Genomic DNA, 24,774 nt, shown 5'->3' on the forward strand with positions numbered 1-24,774 from the left:
ATAGCACACCCTCCATCATGCTGCCATTACAATTTTCTGTGTGATAAATTTACAAGCTTCCCTTACGTGACAGGCAAAATATTGTAACTTGTCAAACTTAAAGAACTTGTTTATAAACGCGACAATTTTATGTCAGACCTAAAGTTTACTGCATTACACTCTGAAGAGCGATATCGATCATTGAATATGACGCACGAACGATCGACTATTATTACGTAAAAAAATAAGCGATAAAATCCAGTACAGAAATTTAATCTACATTTAATTACTTCTCAGGCAGAAAAGCAAGTAATTTTGATAAGATTACGATATTAAACTTGATTATAGAGAACAAGAATGTGCTTTTTTTGTGTAGATTTTCTATCGAGCAATGAGCAGAAAGTTGAAGCTTGGGAAGACATTGCAGAGAAATCAAAGGTCATGGAACCTACCTCATGAGACTACAAGTATTTAAGGGATAAAACTTAACAAAACTGGCACAAGAAGGCTGTTGAAAGTACGGATGATGGTTAATCTTGTAGTGAAACCTTGAAAATAATAATAATAATAATAATAATAATAATAATAATAATAATAATAATAATAATAATAATAATAATAATAACAAAGGGCAAGCGCCTCTCCCAATGGAGAATAGCTCTTAATATAATGACAATAAATTAATTTAAAAATAACATGTGATTAAACGAAAAAGAAAGAAAGACGAAAGATCAAATACTGGGAGTACAGGAGGAAATAAACTGATTTTTTTGATGAGACTGATAAAACATTATCTTGGGAATTATTGGTAAAGAATCACCTGATTTGATTGGGTTCGCAGTTTTTGAACCTTCTGGGTCAGATATAATTTCAGTTCCATTCAGTCCTCTTTATGAAGCAGGAAACGTATCTCAGGAAAAAATCAGAATTTTGGAGACACCTCTGTTGTTGAAGCAATGTGTTAAATATCTATGGATCTAACTAGTAGGAATGATCAAAACCTTAGAGAGGCCAGGGTATTTCAGCAAAAGCTGAACAGAAAGATGCAATGGTGAATACATTCCTGCACATACGGTCGGCGTCAGGAAGGACATCCGGTCACAAAACATGAACTATGATTGGTACGAATTTCAAGCGTTGAAACGTTCTCGTTTTCTCAGTGACAGATAGCATAGAGATTTTATATACTTATATAGATGTCTGGAGGTCATCGGAAAATTTGTGTAACACGACAAAATGTGTTACGGAAATGACGTCACCTTAGTCGTTACTGTAAGCCTTGGTCACTAAAGATGCTGCTGCTGTCGATTTGCGTGAACAGAGTGTGTTGAAACATTTTGACGAAAATAGAGGAGATAGCAGGGTTGAATATTAGATACGTCGATAGGTCAAAACGGTATGGGATGATGTGGTGGCTTTTAGGTTTGCAAAGGAATACAGGGTGGATACAGGGGGGGGGGGGATAAGACAAGATGTGTACTTTGCGGAGATGTGAATGATGATTTTCACTTGCTAAGAGACTGTGAGGTAACGAGGGGGTTAAGACATGGATTATTGAGTGCCGAGCATCGGGAAATATTGGGGAGAGGGGATGAGAACGCAATCCTGAGATGGATTATTAAACAATGGGAAAAAGGGGGTGAATTGAACAGGTATTTATGTGCGACAAAAAAGGCATGCGAGAGTAAAATGAAGGAGAGTGAGTTAGAGGGTAGGCAGGGGAATAGGGGGGTGGAATAGTTATGTATATAAGGGAAGGGGATAGTATGATAAAATTCTAATGGATTAGGGAATATAGGGATAGAGTACTTAGTTATGTGGAGTTGGGTAATGATACAGGATTGCATGGTCTGTTTGTTTTAAAGTTAGCTGGAATGCAAGTGCTGAAATGCTGAGTGTTGTTGTTTGATTTATTGATTAGGTGTAGGTCAGGAACAATAATGTGACGCAAGTACAGAGCACAATAAGGACACTGGATGACTATGTTTGAACATTGAGTGACTGCTACAGCTAATGACTGATAGATATTATTCTTATTATTATTATCCTTATTATTATTATTATTATTATTATTATTATTCTTTATTATTTATTTTACTTTGCATGTGAACATGTATAGGGGCGAAGTCGCCTGTTATGTTCAATAAATGTATGTATGTGTTGAAACAGAAAGTGTACCGTCAGTGACATCACATTAGTCGTTACCGTAGGTCTTGGTCGCCAAACATGCTGCAGCTGTGGATTTGTATACACAGTGTGTGTTGGAATAGGAAATGTACCGTCAATGACGTCATACTAGTCATTACCGTAAGCCTTGGTCGCCAAACATGCTGCAGCTGTGGATTTGTATACACAGTGTGTGTTGAAATAGGAAATGTACCGTCAATGACGTCATACTAGTCATTACCGTATGCCTCGGTCACCAAAGATTCCGCGGCTATCGTTATCAATATTTGAATTTCATTCTGGCCCTAAAGAAAGACATATATTCATGACCATTAGCTTTTTGCAAAGGGATATATTTCTTTTATTATTTACCATTGTCCATTGATCGTAATTTCATTTTTTAAACTAACCTGTGCCTCTCTTATAAATCATATGGCATTGCTTAAGAGTCCTCCTTCCACAACCTTTCTTTCTATCACATTTATGTTTAACTACGGCAAATACAGCTTCGTGATCTCTTATATAATCTATCACTCATCAGTTTTTATCAACACCACATCTAGAATATGTCCCCCTCTAGTTGGCCGCATCACTTTCTAATTCAAGTGTCCTTCCCAGATTAAGTTATTCACGACACGCTCCGATGCCGCCCAGTCGGCGCGAAACATATGTGAGGGCTACCTACCCATCGCCAGAGCAGGTTCAATAAATGAGGTCATATTACCCGATTTGTGACGATCAATATTGGAACATCCACCGGACGTAGCCGCGAATTGGTCAAATCGCTCAAGCTGCGACGAGTAGATACTGCATGTATCCAGGAAAGTGGAAAGGTGTGAAAGCCCATGACGTTGGTGAAGTACAAGTTCTCGTACTATGGCACAACATCCTGCTGAAATGGCGTGGCAATTGCCACCTCCGAGAGATTACGAGATGAAAATCACCCACGTAGATCGTACATCCGATCGCTTGATTGGCATCCGAGTTGACACCGGCTCACTGACAGTATGTGCACCGCGAGGTACACCCGCCCCGTTCATTCAAATGAAGCGCCCTTAAGAATGCCATCTGATATACGAAGTTTGCAACAACGTGTGCAAGAAGTTTGGACTTTTCCTCACAGATGTCACTAGCAAAAAAATGTGTTATGCCCTCTATTGTGAAAAGGAACTATTAAAATCCTAAAGTTTTTATTTATTTTAAGGTTTACTATACTGAGTTGATTGTCCTTTGTTTTTGGTGTGTTAAAGTTGTCAATACTTCGATCTCTTTCCGCCAACTTCAAAATTGACCCGTAGGAAATTTTGTATATGTAATTTTCCACCAATAATATTCATCTTCTACCTATTTAATTGTCCAATAAAATTCGGAGGGGTGTCGGGCCTTAGCCCAGAGCTCTCTAGAACCTTTTTCTCGGGTATAGAAGCTGGCACATTTTTCGACCAGGTTGTCTTATTGATCGTCCAGTTTACTGAGTGTGTGCTAATAGAGGAGGCGGGGGCGTCTCGCCCTTTATCGAGTATTCCAGCTGATTAAGGTAATGTCAGCCATTTAAAAAACTATGTCGTAGCCTTCGAAAGCTAGCGCGAGGGGAAGGTTTCCAATCTTTAATCATGTAAGCTTAAATTTGCAATCTTCAATGACGTAAATTTCGTCTTCTAATGTAAATCTCAAAACTAGTCAACAACGTAGCCGAAATTCAGTAATAGAGAGTCTGACACCCTCTCGAGTTCTCTGGCAACTTGAATTTGAGGTGACCATGTTTTTGTAACCGTTTTCTGTCTGTAGATTTTATAACTTAAATTTTCTCCACCTAGTCACCTCAGTAGTTTAGGCTTAGCCTCTGTAACTTCGGGCCTGAAGCCCAAATAGGGTTTTAATCTTTTGTGCAAATTTCAAGGAGTGCCAGTGTCTGCCTCCACATCATTATTTTTGGGCCAGTAACTTTAAGCTCCGTTTTTGTTTCCCACAAAGACCCGGTAGAATGGGATGAATCGTCTCTTTTTACCCACCATAGGTAGGATTCCTAGTAGAGGAATAAGGTCAATTTTGGATAGACCTGGAGTCACTAATCAGAGAGAACAATGTCTGACACTTCAAAAAATACGAAGGTACATCCAAAGAAAGACAAGGGCCACGAAGGACGTGGAGCCTCGGATAAAATATAGTTTTTGATAAAAACTGTGGTACTGGTTTTGTATAATTTATTCCTGAACTATGTATCTGCAAACAAAATATAAAATAATCCTGAACAACTGAAACATAAAAGGTAACAAAACGACCAAATTAAAATTTTAATATGAAAATAATGATGTTTGGAGTACATTAATTTCACCAAAACTAAAGGGAGGTCCTGAGGAGGTAAGGGTATATATTTTTATAGAGTATAATACCTCTCCCGACGCGGTTCAGGAATGACTGAGGTGCTGCCGAGCAGTCTAGCTGTGTACACTCGGCGTTCTCCCGGACTCCATCACTGCCACAGGTACAGGTGTTACAATCCACCATAAAGGTGCTCCCAGGGGTACAGTTGTCACTGCTGTGATTATCATCTGCAACAGGAGAGCAGTCGGTAGCGAGTGCGGTTCAACAGATATCAAGTCTCTATCAATAAACAGCAAATGAAACCGATAACAAATTTGGAAAACGAATCAAAGGTCAAGGGGAGGAAATCAAAACTCCAAGATTTGTCGAATATATTATAACATTTTCCAGCAAGCTGTAGAATATTGACACTTTGAAGCTCCTGGGGTCAGCGGTGGCCAAAAGTGGGTATCTTAAGTGCAGATTAGATGAACTGGAAATATATATCGGGAGGGCTTTTTGACAAACGACTGACCGTTAAACTGAAAACGGTGGTCGGACCTGCAATGCTTTGTGGTGCAGAAACATGGGTGATCAGGAAATCTGAGAAGAAGAAATTCGACGTGGCAGAGATGAAGTTACAAAAAGCGGATATGTGAGGGTTATGAGGATGGAAGAAGGAAATCAGGATGCATAAAAGTGATAGAAATACCAAATAAAGTGGCGGAAAGACAGTTACAATAGTATGGGCACATTTTGAGACGAGTTCAAGGGTATTTCGGAAGGAAAATATTTTAAATGAATGTGGAGGGGGGTAGGAGGAGAGAGACGGTGGACGGAGTTTGTGAGAGAAGAGATGCGATGAAGGAGCCTGGTGGAGGATGACATTTGGGACCGAGGAAGGCGAAAGATGCTCACCAGAAACTCGGACTCTGTCTGAACAATTAATAAAGAAGAAGAAGAAGAAGAAGAAGAAGAAAATTGGGTCAGTCTTCAGATGATATGGAGAAATTGATGAATGGTATGGAGAGGGAGTGCAAGAAGAAAAATAAATCTAAAATAAAAATAAAAACACAGGATGCAATCGAATGAAATTAGGTAATGCTAAGGTGTCAAATTAGGAAATGAATTATTAAGAGAAAGTATAAAAGCATTTGTTATTTTGGGTTATAGATGAACTATCTATGGCAGAAGTATGGAAGACAGAGACCAGCATTGTTGAAAACGGTCACTGGTGTCTTTTGCTCTCGTTTTGCCATAACCCTGCGTCCTCTCGCGACGGCAGTTGTAACACGTCATGAGTGGAGACTGGTAGCCTGCTGCGTGAATAATAGCTGCGTGGCAATCGACCTGTGGATATGTCTTCTTTGTCGAAAAATATTAATTCTCTGTGGGACAATTTACACCTGTCTACAGTTGCAGGAAATAATAATGTTCAGTGTGTAAAAACTATCCTGAAAAGGCATTATGAAATAAATTATTATTATTATTATTATTATTATTATTATTATTATTATTATTATTATTATTAACAATGAGCGAATTACACCCACGGTTCAAGTCTTGTAGCTATATACTTGCTTTCGGGAAATAGTTGGTTCGATTCCGACCACTGGCAGCTCTGAAGATAGCTAGACTATATCTTAATTAAGACCAAGACCGTTACGTCCTAGTCCTAGTCATTTCCCATCCTTGCGTCGACTTTGGTGCATTAGTACGGCATTAAAACCCTACTAAAATGATAGTACTGATAATATTAAAATACAGCATATTTTTAAATACATTCATTTGCATAAATAATAAAATAAAAAATGAAAATGCGCACCATGAACACAACTGCACGAGTACTACAAAAAGAGCTACATAGTTCCGTCATAAGCTGACATGTGTTTCATGCCGATTGCTCATGCGGCAGTGCCACTAGGGGGAGTACATATCTCTCCCTTATTCATATACGCAACACACCGAATAAGGTCTTAGTAGCAGTGTAAGCCGCTGGTCCTGTGGTGTAGGGGTAGCGTGCCTGCCTCTCTCCCGGTGGCCCCGGGTTCGATTCCCGGCCAGGTCAGGGACTTTTCTCTCGACCTGAGGGCTGGTTCGAGGTCCACTCAGCCTACGTGATTAGAATTGAGGAGCTATCTGACGGTGAGATGGCGACCCCGGTCTCGAAAGCCCAGAATAACGGCCGAGAGGATGCGACGTGCTGACTGCACGCCCCCTCGTAATCTGCAGCCCTTCGGGCTGAGCAGCGGTCGCTGGGTAGGCCAAGGCCCTTTCAAGGGCGTTAAGTGCCGTGGAGTAAGCAGTGTAAGTCACAGAGCTAAATTAAATGAATAAGCAGCATACCCCGATGGCACATTCGACGGACCTCTGACCAGCTAGATGTTCGAGAGAATGCGCATTGCTCACAACTTGAAGTGTTTCGACTACACTGTTCATCGGGGAACGCAGCGGGAGTGTTTTTTTTGTTTTTTTTTGTTTTGCTAGGGGCTTTACGTCGCACAGACACAGATAGGTCTTATGGCGACGATGGGATAGGAAAGGCCTAGAAGTTGGAAGGAAGCGGCCGTGGCCTTAATTAAGGTACAGCCCCAGCATTTGCCTGGTGTGAAAATGGGAAACCACGGAAAACCATCTTCAGGGCTGCCGATAGTGGGATTCGAACCTACTATCTCCCGGATGCAAGCTCACAGCCGCCAGCGGGAGTGTGAGGTACATATACGCGTCGAGAACTCGAGTCTACCGTTAGAGGGAGGATCGTTCGATCATATGACAGGCAGTAAGGCGTTGCGCACCGTCCAGAGATATGTCACGATTGCTGCGTTTACGCCTGTATCCCTACGTGGCTGCCATCAGAGCAGGATCTATTGTCGCAGCGTCCCTTACGATGTCTATCATTATACCTTGACCATCACCAAGCACGAACGGGCAACATGGCAGCTTCCGGAATGACCACGAGTGGTGTTCAGCAACGAATCGCAGTTCTGTCTGGATACAGACGACAGCCGAATTCGAGTCTGGAGATGTCCTGGCCAACTCAGTGATCCACGTTTCATTGTAGAGTGGCACTCTTCTTCCAGCGAGAGGGTGCTATTTCCTGCGAGTTCCGCTCTATATTGGTGATGGTTGAAGGAACTCTGGCAGCTTAGCGATACGTCTGTTTTTTTTTGCTACTTGCTTTACGTGGCATCGACACAGATAGGTATTATGGCGATGATGGGATAGGAAAGGGCTAGGACTGGGAAGGAAGCGACCGTGGCCTTAATTAAGGTACAGACCCAGCATTTGCCCGGTGTGAAAATGGGAAACCACGGAAAACCATCTTCAGGGCTGCCGACAGCGGAGTTCGAACCCACTATCTTCCGGATGCTAGCTCACAGCTGCGCGCCCCTAACCGCACGGCCTACTCGCCCGATAGCGATACGTCTAGGAAATCCTATGACCTTGTGTGCTTCACTTCATGGTGTAACTCGACAATTCCATTTTCCAGCCAGATAATGTCCAGCCTTACACAGGAAGGTTATCTCCGATCTGCTTTATTGATGTGAACATGCTTCCTTGGTCAGAAAAGTCTCCAGACCTCTCGCCCATAGAGAAAGTTTGGGACCAGATTGGACGGCAACTTCGGCCAACGGCAACTACGGCAAATTTGAAGGGTCAGTTGCGCCAACTGTGACTGGGTCTTCCTCAGGAGAACATCCGACATCTGTGTGCTCGCTTGCATGCCCGACCGTATTGACACCTATCTCCGTGCTAAGGGTTCTCCAACACCATACTAAGTGCATCCTGCAAGTGTCTGGTACCCAAGAAGGAATACTTGGAGTGGTAAAATCTTTTGATTTCTTTATACTTACGGTGACCATATTTTTGACAGTCAAAATCAGGATAGACTTGTTGGGGGGGTGGGGAGTAGAGAGTTTACAATTTGACTCTAACATATAGATTTTTTTAAGTTATGGCCTTTTATAAAATTTAATTTTAAGAAGTTCCTCAAAAATCGATCCACCAAAAATCCAATATAGAGTGAAATATGAATACGAAGTTTATTTTAGTGTTTGTTTTATTTATGCAAGTACCTTACAAGTTTTGTGAGAAAAAAGAAAATATTAGTAAGTTTAATTTTAAGTTTCTTGCTTTACACCTTATGATTACAATAATAAGAAAGTTCTTACTGCGTCTTTAAAAGCGCCTGAAGTCTTTACGAACTAGGACAGGGTCGTGGAACATGATGGTTGGTCATCGCTGATCTTACTCCAATCGTATTTTAATTTGGTCGTACATTCTGTGCACGCGAAGCTGCAGTTCATTTGCAAGATCAAGATCGCTTTTACGCATTCAGTTGATAATGAACATTTTTCTGGGCCCCAAAAGTTATTGATTAATGAAAATGCTTGTACCACAGAAGCGTTAGTGCCTGGCAGGGAAAGAACAAACTCGACAAACATCTTAGAGAATTTGATGCCATTCTTGCTCAAATCCTGGAACACAAGTAGCCATCTTTGTCCTGTTGAAATTTTCTTTCCCGTCCATTCTGTTAATGTGCTATCAGAGAGCTGAGTGTTTAGGACACTCAGCTCATTAAACAAGCTGTCAACTGAGATGAGTGGTATACTATTTTTAGTGATTTCTTCAGATCTATCCAGGACTCAAGTTGTCGACATTTGACTTCCAGAGTTCTAGGCAAGTTATACACTGATCATAAAATGAACAAACCGTGTCCCTCAGGATTTGCATGTCACAGTCATATCCTGCAGATATATATATATATTTGTATCTCATTCACTTTCGTAGGTAGAAACGAAGATGCTTTTCTGTCAACCAAGTTCTTGTACAAAAGCAAATATTCATTAACTGCATCTGTTGCTGGCACTTTATCACCTTCATAAAACATTGAAGATACACAGAGTAGGAACTAAAGCCAAAGTTCTGCTTTTGGGTCGTCAAAGAATGACTTTAATACCACGGGAGGATTCGATTGAGAAGCAAAGTAGTTTCTAAGGGGTTCAAACAATTGAAGGACACACTCTAAAGCTGGCAAAAGCCTCAGCCATCAAGTGTTGGAGTAAGATAAGATAATTTTCTACTCCACACCAATAAAGTCACAAGAGTCTTTCATTTCTGCCACTCGGAAATGTATATATGAAAAAACTTAAAAAGTTTAACAACCTCAACATCAGTAGGAAGGGTATCAGCAGCATTGTTAATGCAGTTATTAACAATATGAACCATGCAGCCTATGCCAACTAAGGTTTCTTCAGTACTTGCCGATAATTTACAAAATAGGTTACTTTTTCCTTTTCTCTCTGCACCCAGGAAATTGGTATTTGTGTTGTCTGCTGACATTCCAACTAATTTCTTAACCAGGTTATTGCGGCTTAAAACTGAAAATACAACAATCGTTCAGTTGGTCACTTTTTGCCCCCGGCAATGTTTCAAGTTCTAAAAACCTTTACATTTATTCCACAGGGTACATAAAAATATCTCACAATGATCGGTACTAGTTTTTGAACACCGTGGTTTGAACTGTCTACCAACAGTGTAAAGCAAGAGGTTTCACCGAGTTCCTGCATCACTTGTTTTTGACATTCAGGAGCTTCACTTTTTGTTCTTGCTGAAGAGAATTTTTGATCAAACAACGTTGAAATTAATGTACAATCTAACGATCTGACACTACGATTGTTTTACAGTATGATATGCAAAAACTGCCTCTTTTGCTCAAATCTATTTTTTGTTTTTCTTATTCTTAGTGACAAACTTACTCATTGATGATGACATTGCCACTGCATTAACACCAGCCAAATGCTTTTTAGTCTTCAAATGAAGCTTGATCTCGGAAACGCCACCATGTGCGATATTAATCTCACTTGAACATTGAGAGCAAAATGCAAGATGCGGGTTATTTTCACGCTTCTTTAAGAACGGATACTCTTTTCCATTGGAGTTCATTATTAAGAGAATACTTACATTTCTTACTTTTATCGCCACTCATTGTCGTCACTATACAAACATAATACCGGGCCGATGACCTCGATGTTAGTCCCCTTTAAACAACAAGCATCATCATCATCAACAACAACAAACATAATACCAGTTTATGTGTTTAAGTGCAGATTACATTACAGCAAAAACCACAGTCACATCACAGACACTATTTGAGTATTTCTTCTTTGATTTGACACTTGCTACTAACAACAGGTGTATCTGATTCGCGTCGTCTCGTCTTGATGGTGACCTTCAAAACTAATGGGAGAGGGTTATCACGGGTAGTATCCCGCCACACACTGAAGGTCTGCGCACACCAACGCGGGAGCGGGAACGATCCCGTCGCGAACTATTAGTACAGCGGGATACGGATCCATTCGGACCGGTGCGTCACTTTCCCGCCTACCTGGCGGGATTGCTGCGAACCAATTTCATGCATGCAGCGTTTTCCCGCGTGATTACAAGACTGTAAAGAAGAAAGAAATGAAATGTCGTATGGCTTTTAGTGCCGGGAGATCCCAGGACGGGTTCGGCTCGCCAGGTGTAGGTCTTTCTACTTGACTCCCGTAGGCGACCTGCGCTTCGTGATGAGGATGAAATGATGATGAAGACAACACCTACACCCAGCCCCCGTGCCATTGGAATTAACCAATTAAGGTTAAAATCCCCGACCCGGACGGGAATCGAATCCAGGACCCTCTGAACCGAAGGCCAGTACGCTGACCGTTCAGCCAACGAGTGGGACAGGAAGAAAGATATGTTGTGGGATGAAATAGGAAAAGAACTGCGTCTACCTGGTAAGTATAAATTCCTTAATTGTCACTGTTTGTTTGTGACTTTCTTGCACAAATTCCTCCGTTCGTAAACTTCCAGATACATATAAGATGTATTATTATTATTGTACCGGGAGGTACACCCCTACGCCGCACTTTTAAATCTTGCGCCAATAAAACCTCCTCTACAGGAGGAACTCTGAACTTAAAACTGGACCAACTTGTAAATTTTCTCAGAAGATGTCACTACCGTAATTTTGTATGGTGAAGTTTCCTGAACTGTGTGGAATTCTACTTGTTTTTGTTTTCCATTCACCATTCATCCATCCATCATAGAGGTCATTGCAAAAACTATGATCATGCACCCTGGTGCGAAGTGAAAGAACCTTTCAGAAGTAATTTTGTTTTCATAAGTTTTTCCTTTACTAAATTTCGTTCATTCATTTTTGGGTTGGCAATATTTATCCTTTCTTTCCGCTTGTTTTGAATTTAACCAATCAAGAATTTCTCTAATTAATTTCCTACCAATCACAGGCTGCTTCTTCGATTTGGTGTGTAACTTTAAGCTACCCAATAAAATTGAGTGGGTGTGGCTGTTTTATTCATGTAAGGTCTTGAACTTTCCCCGAGGGTTTATAAACTGCTGATTTTCACGTTTCTTGGCAATTTGATCAACGTCTATCTAAGTGTGTGGATGTGAAGCAGGAGGCGAGTGGCGCCTCTTTCATCAGGCAGCAGGTCTTCAGCAAGGTAATGGCCGTTTAACATCTTATTTCTTGCTAGCTCAGCAGTTTAACCCGCGGGAAAGGTCCGAAACTTTAATATGTAACCTTTTTCTCTAAAATGTAAGTTCTGCCGGCTTATGTAAAAACTTATAAAATCTGTAACTGTAATTCGGGGATAGAGAGTGATTACCCTCTCGAGCTCCCCTTCATTTTGGTTTTGAGGTGACTACGTTTTGGTAACTGATTTTCTTCCCTTCCTTAATGTTTTAAATTTCTTTCTTAGACGGATCACCTCCATAGTTTGGGAATAGCCCCTGTTTCATCGGCCTAGTGCCTGTTAGGTTTTAAGAAGCTGCATAGAGGAGTGCAAGTATTCGCCTCCTTTCATTTTGTGCTTGGGCCATTTATTTAACTGTTATTTCTTTTACACGAAGGCCCTGTAGGTTGGGTACGAGATACCCCTGTTTCATTTTTGTAAATTGTGCCTTGATGGCAAGTTATTGTAAGGTCTGATATTGCCTTGAATAGGCTTGAAAAACTGAGAGAGTGTCAGCTCTTTTCTAATATTGTAAAAGTGCCCCTAGGAGGCTTGACATTGTAAATTACGGAGCTGGTGCTCCATGTTTTAGGGGATTTCTGCCCTTTGAACAAATCATTGTTTGGTAATGCTGAGCTAGGAGCTCAAACTTGTAAAACTAGGGGCTTGTAGCCCAAAAGTGTTATAATTCTGAAATCTTGGATCCTTCCTAGTCTTGTTTCTTCACCTAGTCAAAAGTTGTTAGATTTTTGTTGTTATTAATTGTTAAAACTCAGAAAATATAACCTTTGTTAAAGTTTTAAATTAACTTTGATTTGGTAGTTAGACCCATTCACCCTGGCACCTTCTTTCATCTCTGCTGATCCACCAAACCACGGTAACAATTATTATTATTATTATTATTATTATTATTATTATTATTATTATTATTATTATTATTATTATTATTATTATTATTATTATTATTATTATTATTATTAGGGCTAAATGGTGTGCAGCATAGGTGTAGAAGGGTAGTCGAATTACAGAGCACACTTCTTTTTTATTCTTATTATTAATATCAAATAAATTTCAATCGTGAGATATCCCGGTGGATATATATTTTCACAAACTATGGGAACGACGTTAAATGAAAACATAAATTACCTAACGACAAGCAATTTATATGAAAGCAAGACATTGGAAGAAATTATAACAAAACCAGGAATTTCGTGATAACGAAAGGAGAAGTGTAAAAAAGCAATATATGAAAACCATTTTTATTTTCGTAAATTTTAAATGATTTTTATTCTACAGCATTCCATTCCATGCGTATTTTCGCCATGCCATCGTGCTGTGGGTCCCCTCTACGGAGACCAAGTCTGCCTATTAAAGTAGTTTTATTGCTGGGCAATGCAGGGCCACATCCAGATTAACATGAACTAGTATGTGATGGAATTTGTGCTTTATTCTTGCCCCCTGACGTAACAAGTTTGATACAACCTATGGATCAGGCCGTTTTGGAATATCTAAAAAGAAAGTATCGGCACCGCCTGCTACATTCACTCCTGGAAGAAACAGAACGTGAGGAAACCATCACGAACTTCCTCAAACAGATAGCCATGAAGGACGTAATGTACTGGACGAACTTCGGAGCGACCGCGGGATTGTAGGTTTCGCTCCCGCTCCCGTTTCCCGCTTCTCGCCTTGGTGTGTACAGAAACACGAACTTTGCGGCGACCGCGGAATTGTAGGTTTCGCTCTCGCTCCCGCTTCCCGCGTCCCGCGTTGGTGTGTGCAGACCTTGAGTGAGTGGTGGAACACTCACACAGAGCGTTGCCCGCCACCTGTAAAAGCGATCGCTGCGTTGCCAACAAAGGCTAGAAAATCATCTGTTGTGCGAGTTGCGTGCTTAGGAAAAGTCAATTGCACTAGCCAAACGTCCGGCTCCATGGCTAAATGGTTAACATGCTGCCCTCTGGTCGCAAGGGTACCGGGTTCAATTCCCGGCAGGGTCGGGAATTTTAACCATAATTGGTTAATTTCGCTGGCACGGAGGCTGGGTGTATGTGTATGTGTCTTCATCCTCATCACGACGCGCAGGTTGCCTACGGCTCTACGACAACGAACTTGTCCTCGTACACTCCCGGCACTAAAAGCCATACCGGTACGCCATTTCGTTTACTAGCCAAATAAAAGACTACAGTTTGTTAAAATGATATTTCGAAACAAAACGTATTTTTCGTTTAATTGCGCATACTTTTCAGAGAATTATTATTACATTTTACAAACTTAAAAATCGGGACACTTTTATTAATATTCGGGATGGTGGGACATGCTCCTTTAAATCTGGACTTTCGGGACGTATGATCACCGTATTTATACTACCATATCCTGTGCCCATACCCACTTACGTGTCCCTGTGATGTTTTCTTCATGGTGCGCGTTTTTGAATTAATTTTGCAAGTGAATGTATATCAAATACTAGCCATACGACCTCGTTATCCTATGATTACTTCCTTTTCTTAAGAGCATTTGAAAAAGAGTAAAGTTTTACATTTTGATATAGCCAAATGGTCGTCAACATAAACCGTACCTGATGCACTGCTATGCTTTGTTTCTATTCGCTGAACTTGTTGTTGTCATCTACAATGAACTTCCACGCTTACATCGGATGCGTTCTGGACGCATTTGAGCTTGCCGTAACCAGTGCCAGATTAAGGTGTTCGGGGGCCCTGGGCTATTTAAAAATGGTGGGGCCCCTTCTTAGTAACATCACGTAAGACTAGCATACTGAAGTCGTTATAGAACTACATCAACTTAAATTGATGAATAGGGAAGTGTTGGAATAGACTACAATTTTTCTCTATTTTTCATGTCAATATTTCATAATGCCAAAACATATTTTACATTTGTCTCATCATCACTATCAAATCGACATACAAAACAGAACTTACTATGATCTCATTCCCATTATCTTATTGGCATTACATGAATTTAAAATCTAAAATTTAAAACTAAGTCCGCCTCTGTGGTGTAGTGGTTAGCGTGATTAGCTGCCACCCCCGGAGGCCCGGGTTCGATTCCCGGCTCTGCCACGAAATTTGAAAAGTGGTATGAGGGCTGGAACGGGGTCCACTCAGCCTCGGGAGTCAAATGAGTAGAGGTGGGTTCGATTCCCACCTCAGCCATCCTGGAAATGGTTTTCTGTGGTTTCCCACTTCTCCTCCAGGCGAATGCCGGGATGGTACCTCACATAAGGCCACGGCCGCTTCCTTCCCTCTTCCTTGCCTATCCCTTCCAATCTTCCCATCCCTCCACAAGGCCCCTGTTCAGCATAGCAGGTGAGGCCGCCTGGACGAGGTACTGGTCATACTCCCCAATTGTATCCCCCGACCAAGAGTCTGAACTCCAGGACACTGCCCTTGAGGCGGTAGAGGTGAGATCCCTCGCTGTGTCCGAGGGAAAAGCCGACCCTGGAGGGTAAACAGATGATGATGATGATGATGAAATTTAAAACTAAATCAACATGTAAAAAGCTAGCACAAGTGGTATTATGAGATAACGAAGGACATTGTTACTATTATGACTTGTACTACCTTTTTACAAGTTATAATACTACAATGTCCTTCGTTATATCATTGGCAAACTCGTTCCTCTGCAGTAAAGTATCGATTATCCGAATGTCGATCAATAGAAATCGGCTAACAGAAAGTGTCCCAGTCAGCAAATTCAAACATCTGCGTTATGTATATCCGTAAGTGCTGTGACACAGTAACGTTTTCTCCTTCCTACGTCAGCAGTCTCGCATCCAAAAAATACAGAAATATCGTTAAAATATATTATAATTGTAATCTAGGTCGATTTCAGCTAATTGTAACTCTTTTCATCCAAAGTTTACCTATTTTTTACTCCGACGTAATTAACAATACTGCCACTGCCGTCAGTGGCGCATGAATCTTCGCTTGTGGCAGATATTGAAATGAAATGAATGATTGTAATCGAAACTGACTTTCAACCTATTAGGTCGTGTAACGTACATTTAGTACGATTTCGGGAGGTTGAGGGTGCTGATCGCACTGGTGACCTAACATCTTTTCAACACGTACTAAATGTACGTTACACGACCTAATATGTTGAAAGTCAGTTTCGATTACAATGCGGTCGTGAAAATTCAATATTCAATTATTGTACAGGTCGCAATGACTTCTAAAGGAACCCGGTCACTTTCTGTTTTTCCGATAAATTCGTGTCTCTGGACGGTAACTGATCCTAGCAGTGATGAAATACTGACGCAGACAGCTGATAAGAAGGAAGGAAAAGTGCGTGTTCGATATTCTGCGAACGTAAATATTCATATACATGCACGGAGATGAAGCAGCAGGCCTTTTTATACATTTTTTTTTTTTTTTTTTGCTAGTTGCTTTACGTCGCACCGACACAGATAGGTCTTATGGCGACGATGGGACAGGAAAGAGCTAGGAGTGGGAAGGAAGCGGCTGTGGCCTTAATTAAGGTACAGCCCCAGCATTTGCCTGGTGTGAAAATGGGAAACCACGGAAAACTATTTTCAGGGCTGCCGACAGTGGGGTTCGAACTCACTATCTCCCGAATACTGGATACTGGCCGCACTTAAGCGACTGCAGCTATCGAGCTCGGTTTATACAATTTTAGGTTCGGCCAAGGGCCGGGGCCCCTTGGCACGCAGGGCCCGGCCCCCTCTTAATCCGGCCCTCGCCGTAACTGACACAGACTAACCCAAACAAGGAAGATATTTCTTAAGAAAAGCTACAAGGATGACTTGTACGAAATATATTTTACCACATAATATAATTTGGAGGTGACTGAAAATTCACGTTCTTTTCTTATAATTCATTTTAATAAACGAGAGTTTACAAAATAATTAATATGTAAGACCTTAATGTTCTTTCTTTTTTTCCAGAGCTTGGGATACTGAACTCAAAACAGTTCGTTTATGGGGTTCAAACGTGATGAAATGTGTAAGGAATGTGAAGGTAACTCGGCTCTTAAAGGTGCACTTTGTTTGGCAACTCGTGGAATTAGGATATCGCCATTTAAAGAGCAATTGCCTCGCATCCCCAGTCAGGATCTAGGTGACCTCATTTACGATACTCTACTCACACTGCTTGATGACGACAGGGAACACAAACATACGGCAGAGAAAACCAGGTGCCGCGTAGCAGGACGTGACACATTCTCAATTTCCATGAAATTCGGGTGCTTGGGTTCGGACCTGAGTCGTAACTCGATTCCAAAGAAGACGTTAAATCAGAAGGCGTAGAAATGATAGGTTATTTACGTTTCAAGTTTTACTAGCATCCGTAGTCGAATGTCTTACGGTACCTGATACAGTATAAATAAGGAGAAGTGATCGTTTTGAAGTCCGCCTCTGTGGTGTAGTGGTTAGTGTGATTAGCTGCCACCCCCGGGTTCAATTGCTGGCTTTGCCGCGAAGTTTTAAAAGTGGTACGAGGGCTGGAACGGGGTCCACTCAGCTTCGAGAGGTCGACTGAGTAGAGGTGGGTTCGATTCCAACCTCAACCATCCTGAAAGTGGTTTTCCGTGGTTTCCCACTTCTCCTCCAGGCAAATGCCGGGATGGTATCTAACTCAAGGCCACGGCCGCTTCCTTCCCTCTTCCTTGTCTATCTCTTTCAATTTTCCCATCCCCCGCAAGGCTCCTGTTCAGCGTAGCAGGTGAGGCTGCCTGGGCGAGGTAGTGCTCATCCTCCCCAGTTGTATCCCCTGACCCAGAGTCTGAAGCTCCAGGACACTGCCCTTGAGGTGGTAGAGGTGGGATCCCTCGCTGAGTCCGAGGCAAAAACCAACCCTGGAGGGTGAACAGATTAATAAAGAATAGTTTTGAAATAGTAAGAATGATTTTATTCAGGGTTTTGAAGTGAAGTCCTCTAGTATAACACGTTACCAAGTGATAAACGTGATATACTGACAATTAGAATCGTTGTGCAATTCAATATATACCCTCGACTGAACCAAATACTGTTTAGCTCATGTATATTAATTTTGAGACAATCAACACAACAATTTTTAATACAGGAATCTGGTAATGATATTCCTTTACAAAGCAAGCCACCTGGTTCTGAAAAGTCAAGCCATTTATCTGGCTTGTATGCTGACTGCAAGGCAAGCCGCCTAGTCAATATACTAAATTAAGATAATATTTAGACTGGCTATGACAGTTCTTACACAAACAATAAGTTTTGAGGAGCAGAATCTGGAGTAATAGGATGCACTCATCTTTGTACTGGAAACAGAACATGTGGTTGTCACACAGGTTACCTTAAGATTAGTAAAATAAAAAGTAACTATTCTGTGATCAAATTTTGTTCTATCCGTGTGAAAAGCAGCCAATATAATAATAATAATAATAATAATAATAATAATAATAATAATAATAATAATAATAATAATAATAATAATAATAATAATAAAGCATAGTTTTGATTTTACGTCCTACCATCTACCGTACTTCTACGATTTTTAAAGAGACCGTGCGAGTTCGCCATGCAGTTAGGGGCGCGGAGCTGTGAGCTTGCATCCGAGAGATAGTGGGTTCGAACCCTATTGTCGGCAGCCCTGAAAATGGTTTTCTGTGATTTCCCATGTTCACACCAGGCAAAGGCTGTGACTTAATTAAGACCATGGTCGTTTCCTCCTCTCCCCTAGTCCTTTCCTACACCATCGTCGCGGTGAGACCTAAATGTGTCGGTGTGACGTAAAGCAAAATTGTAAAAATAAATTGCGACAAGTAGAAGATAATTTTTGCGTCCACAGCTGGATGGCATTCAGCCGCTGTGTACTGTATATACAGTATGAAGTACCATAACGCTACGCGGGAAATGTGCTACAGCTAACTATGGAAAAAACGGCGATAGTTATGTATTAACTTCTCCGGCCCCGCAGTGTAGGGGGCAACGCGTCCGCCTGTCACCCGGCGGCCCCGGGTTCGATTCTCGGCCGGGTCAGGGGTTTTTAATTGTAAATAATTAATATCCCTAGCCTGGGGACTGGGTGTTTGTGTCTTCCTTAACGTCCATTCCCCACATTCAACACTTTACACTTCCGCAATTACACTTACACGCAGGTTCCTCTCATATGGTGAATGTAGTGGCAAAAGATCTGCAGAAGTCGACGCCACGAACAAATATCATTTTTAAAAATATGTATTAACTTGAAAAGTAATAAAACAGGCACATTAGAAAGTATTTATTATAAATCCGTAATAATTGTGGGATAAAAAAGTTCGGTCCAGGGAACTTGAAATGCTCATGGTCCTGGGGACTAACAAGCTGTAGCGCTCGAAGTGACTGCTATTTCTATTTCGTCCTATTTCTAAGGCAGGAGGAAGCAAGTGAGCTCAACGTTCTTAACTAGAGACGAGAAAGTAAAAGAAGAAGAATGAAAGGTAGGAAAATTAAATAATTTCTAAATCTTACACACCTATTTATGCTGGTTACGTTCCTATCTCAGTGGATGTCAACAATGAATCCTATCAGTGGGAGATGATATGACTAAATGGCGAAACGCTGAGGTAGGGGTAGCATAGGGTAGGGTTTTCACCACTTCTCTTCTCCCTACACATGAATGGCCTATTAGAACAACTGACGAACTGTAAATATAACTCATACGCATATTCATACCGAGCCGAATGCCATACAACAAGGTCTGTAGATGCAGAGTAGGTTGTTGTCCCATATGCTCTGTACTCTGACCGACCAACCGAGCAGAGGAAAATTGGCCACGGCTCTACCGTGGCTCTACTCCTCTGCATTCGGGAGACCGGCCTGGGGCACAGTGCCGGACTTCACGCCTGGTCCCATCCTTCGGCTGTCCTGAGAATGGTTTTCCGTGGTTTCCCATTCTCCTGCACTAAGGCGAATGCCGGAACAGTTCGTATTATAGGACACGGCCCCCCACCCCCTCACCTTCTCCGCACATCTCCTTCACCGTAACAAATCTCCCGGCCTGAGAGACGGCGTAACCGCCTAAGAGGCCCGCCTCCCCCTTCAGGGGAGGCATGAAAACGTTTTTAGTAGTAGTAGTAGTAGTAGTAGTAGTAGTAGCATACAACAAGCAACTATGAAATGAAATAAAGACCTACCAAGCATTGATGAATGGAATAGTAGCCACTGCCTCAAGGTAAATCCATTAAAATCATCAGTCACGATTATAGGATCTATTAAAGTGCATGCCAAATTATAAAGAAAAAAAAAACCTACAACCTGTTTTCCAGTCATTGACCGGGTCAGGGATGGAATGAATGAAGCTGATATAGGCTATTAGTACAATGGGGTCGCCACTCCCAAAGTGATTTATTAATGACTGATAGATGCTATGAAATGAGAATGGAGAGTGTTGCTGGAATGAAAGATGACAGGGAAAACCGGAGTACCCGGAGAAAAACCTGTCCCGCCTCCGCTTTGTCCAGCACAAATCTCACATGGAGTGACCGGGATTTGAACCACGGTATCCAGCGGTGAGAAGCCGACGCGCTGCCGCCTGAGCCACGGAGGCTTTCATGCCAAATTATAATGTATCAATATACCAGTTATTAAGTTAAGTGAAACACTTATAGCCCTGAAAGAACCTTGGAATCATTTTTGGTACCTATTTAAGTTGGTCAGAACACTTAACAAACATTTGTAAACATGTATTCGATTCATTGCACTCACTATGCAAAATGCGGGACTTCCTACCAGTCAATTTTAAGAAACTGCTCGTTCAAGGACTAATACTCCCAACTATGGTGATGTGGTCTACAATAACGTAAGTTATTCCCTTGGCTCTAAACTACAGCGGGCGCATACTGCCTACGTTCGATTTATCATAAATATTCCACTCCATTCCCAAATCAGCTCATTCCTCCATTCAGCTATCCTGGTTAAGATTAGTTGATGGACGTAAGCACCGTGCTGTTTCTCCTCTTCATAAAATACTGCAAACAGTCAAACCAGATTACCTCAGAATACAATTCCACTACCTCTAGCCGCGAACAGTCAGTCGGTTGTGCAGTTCAGTACTTGGACTGGGGCAGTAGTGCTGACTGTAGCCAGTTTCGCACCGGTGTCCGAGAATCGTCGTGTACTGTCTTGGAATACTGTGTGTGTACTGCCATGGAGTACTGTGTGTTTACTACCGTGGACTTGGAGTCTGTATGTGGACCAGTTGGTGTACAGTTAGGTTGTTGTGTCGGACTATCGAGTTGAGTAGTTGGGCTGGGGTGACAGGAGTGTTGGTTGTCATCAGTGTCCCACCGGGGTCAGAATATCACCGGACTATTCTGTGAGTATCGGGCTTTATCTGGAGTCGAACCAAGGAACAGCCATCGTGTGTTGTGATGGCCATTAGCCCTGTGTTCAAGCCTGTCTGCGAGCATGTATGTGAAGTGACAGTGTGCACGAGCGAAAGTAAAAGGTGGCTTGTCAATCCAGGTAACACCGGAGCTCTGAGGAGGACAGAGACTTTGTAAATAAACAGCAATTAACAGAATGGAGTAATCCACGGTTGAATACAATGCTATTTATTTATTTATTTATTTATTTATTTATTTATTAAATTTATTTGTTTATGTACTTATGTGTAGTAATTTAGTGCTTTATTCGTGAAAATATACTTCGCTGTATTGTTGGACGTACGTAGAGTTCCCTATATACATCAGTTCTTGTTAAAAGCCAGGTTTATACGCCTTCGTTTTACCTTTACATACTGTTCTGAGTTCATCTTTCCACCATGATGTTCCCTTTTCCCATGTTTACGCACAGCGTTTTCCAGGCATTCCTTCGCCGGTTTCTCTTACAGCATCCGTGTATGCCACTCCTTCTATTCCTATATCATGGACCTATTGATTGTAGGCTATATTATATGGAGCTTTTCACTGAACATATCCATGTACTTACGTCTAATTTCTTCATCCTGAAGATTTTATACCCTTATCTGTCTGCATACAAACTTCATTTTCTCTATTCTAGGTATAGCGGTACTTAGTTCACCGCAAATCAGATGATGGCCTCTCTCATCGTAATTCCCCGGAATACCCGTACATTCCTAATATTTTCTTAATTGGAAGTCATTAATGATATATTATTGATAATGTACCACCGTCTTCCTCTGAGTAACGGCGAATAGCCTTATGCTTGAAGGATGAATTCTCAACTTCTAATCGCATACTAGCACAGAAGTCCAGTAAACTCCTCCCACTTCTATTAATTTCCATATCTTCCCAACATTTACTCTGTCATATCCTTCAGTTCTATTTCCAATTCTCGCACCGAAATTGCTCATCTGCACTATCCTATCCTTGCTGTTGACTAACTGCGATGCCACTTAGAGCTAATAAAACTTATCAACATGGCCCTGATGTCGATATGTCATATATCAGTATATAATCCAGGTATTCGAAATTACTATCTGTAAAGTAATTTGATTTTTTTACATCACTTTACGTAGCACCGACATAGATACATAGGTCCTACGGGGACGAAGTTCGAAACTATAAATGGATTATTAATATATCCTATGTATAAAAGTTACCCTTTCCAGGTTTTATATAGCATTTGAATGGAATCAAAACAGATATTATAGCATTTCCTTAAAAACCACACTGAGTGCAGTTGTAGCTTAGAGTTGTACTTTTACGTCTGTGGATCTGCGTATTTTTGAGAAAGCTACATACAACTAACATTGGAGTGTGGAGGAGGTATATCCCAACTTTAAAGTCCTGTCCTGCTGACTTATTCAGTGTGATAGAGAAAACTACATTTAGAGGAAATTGCCTCCATTTAAAAATGAATGGTATACCAGGATTCACAGGTGCTAAATCTATTCTTGGAATAAAACACTTTCTTCCTGAATCCGTGCTCGTCTTAATTTCTGCATGGACGATATTTTTGTATGGCTTCCGTAGATTTATTCTCAGTCCATTGCTAAAACTTCATTAACATCATCGTACACTATGGAGTCAATGCTAATGTACGTTATTTTGTCACCTATTAAACTATTCAGAACCTATTGGTTGATGAAGTTGACGTGTGCGTTTCTTGGGAAGAGAAATGCTACTTTGAAAAACATTGTGCTCTCACTTGGATGAAAAGAAGAACCAAGTGAATCAAGTACAATAAATCCCCACTCGTGATGAAACTCTCTCCCCATGTAGAGTCTAACTATTATCATAGGACGCCTGTGAAGTTTTAAATACTATTTTCAGAAATTCAGTGAACAGGGAAAGTCACACAGCACTACAACACTGTGAAAAATCAAGCAGTAAATTTGTTGAATTTTGAAATGTTATTACTTTTTGCTTAATGAATAACAGGAATTTAACTTTCTTTAATGGAAATACTGTCATTCACATCCAAGGTATTGTAAATCGTAGGTTGTACGCTTAAACCCTGTATCTTTGTAGACTATAACACAAAATATAACGTACCAGTTTCCTTTGAATGAAGAAAATAAAACTGACTGTTTATATCGAGCGCAATATAAATCAAGCCTTGATATCTTGAAAAAGTAAATTTTCGCTGAGTAGTGGAGGAGAGCTTCTTAATCACAATCGAACGTCACTACTCCGTTCCCTGCAAAGTGTGTTCGCTCTTTCGCTTCACTGTGACGTATGCTTGCTACGTAAGCTACCCGCAATTACGTCACGCCAGCCCGGCCGCACTGGGCTAGCCTCAACGGGCGCCAAGCTGAGCACCTCTGACATAGACGATCGAGGTTCGTTCAAGGTCAATCCTAGAGCGAGATTTTCACCTAAAATACAAAATGGTATAATTAAGAGCATCCCGCTTTAAATCTACAGTCAAAACCAAATAAACGAGCTTTATAATTTGTTATTTACCTTACGTAGCATCGAGACAGACAGGTCTTATGGCGACGATGGGATAGGATAGGGCTAAGACTGGGAAGGAAGAGATCGTCGCCTTAATAAAGAAACCTAATGTGGAAATGGGAAAGCACGGAAAACCATCTTCGAGGACTACCGTCAGTGGAGTTCGAACCCGCAAAATTCCGAATGCAAGCTCAAGTTACGAGACTCAAACAGCGTAGTCAACTCGCTTGGTAAAAATGAGATAGAATGAATTCAGCGACCCCAGACATTATTATTATTATTATTATTATTATTATTATTATTATTATTATTAAAAATACATAGATAGGCTTATAGACAGAGATAATGAAGCGTAAGCGGATTAGTATTAGCAATCATCATTATAATCATTCTCTTATGAAAGCCCTATTTCTGTAGAAATTAGAAGCCTGTTGTTCAATGCTCTCGACTTCAGACGCAGAGGCTGGCGATTGCTGCTGGACCATGGCGTTAGAATTCAGTGACTACATTCCTTTTGTTTTAAATTGAACTACCGTTTGAAAGGTCACCATCAGCTTGAGCAGCCACGAGGAATGAGAAAATTAAACCGGCCATACACACAAGAACGAGGGTTAAGCTATGTCAAGCGACTTTAACTGAATGAATCCACTTTCAATGACAAAAGAACGAACAAGAAGAGCAAGTTCGTGAAACTTAAACGTAAGTTATTCCTTTACGAGGTCCGGCTCCATGGCTAAATGGTTAGCGTGCTGGCCTTTGGTTACAGGGGTCCCGGGTTCGATTCCCGGTAGGGTCGGGAATTTTAACCATCATTGGTTAATTTCCCTGACACGGGGGCTGGGTGTATGTGTTGTCTTCATCATCATTTCATCCTCATCACGACGCGCAGGTCGCCTACGGGTGTCAAATCAAAAGACCTGCACGTGGCGAGCCGAACCCATCCTGGGATCTCCCGGCACTA

The 24,774-nt window shown here is 41.3% G+C and overlaps 1 protein-coding gene across 5 annotated transcripts in view; it reads right to left on the minus strand.

Moving 5' to 3' along the window:
- The window catches only part of LOC136865636 (U-reduvitoxin-Pr21), a 112,317-nt gene that overhangs the window by 38,106 nt on the left and 49,437 nt on the right, over positions 1 to 24,774 (minus strand). For 4 of the 5 annotated variants that reach the window (XM_067142421.2, XM_067142424.2, XM_067142420.2 and 1 more), the window contains one exon: positions 4,539 to 4,697. The exons of the other annotated variant lie outside the window; for it this stretch is intronic. In XM_067142421.2, the coding sequence (XP_066998522.2) occupies positions 4,539 to 4,697 (159 nt within the window). The remainder of the gene's footprint in view (positions 1 to 4,538; positions 4,698 to 24,774) is intronic. 5 annotated transcript variants of the gene reach the window in all.

Source organism: Anabrus simplex, chromosome 1 (genome assembly GCF_040414725.1).
Source record: "Anabrus simplex isolate iqAnaSimp1 chromosome 1, ASM4041472v1, whole genome shotgun sequence".
In the NCBI taxonomy this organism is placed as follows: domain Eukaryota; kingdom Metazoa; phylum Arthropoda; class Insecta; order Orthoptera; family Tettigoniidae; genus Anabrus; species Anabrus simplex.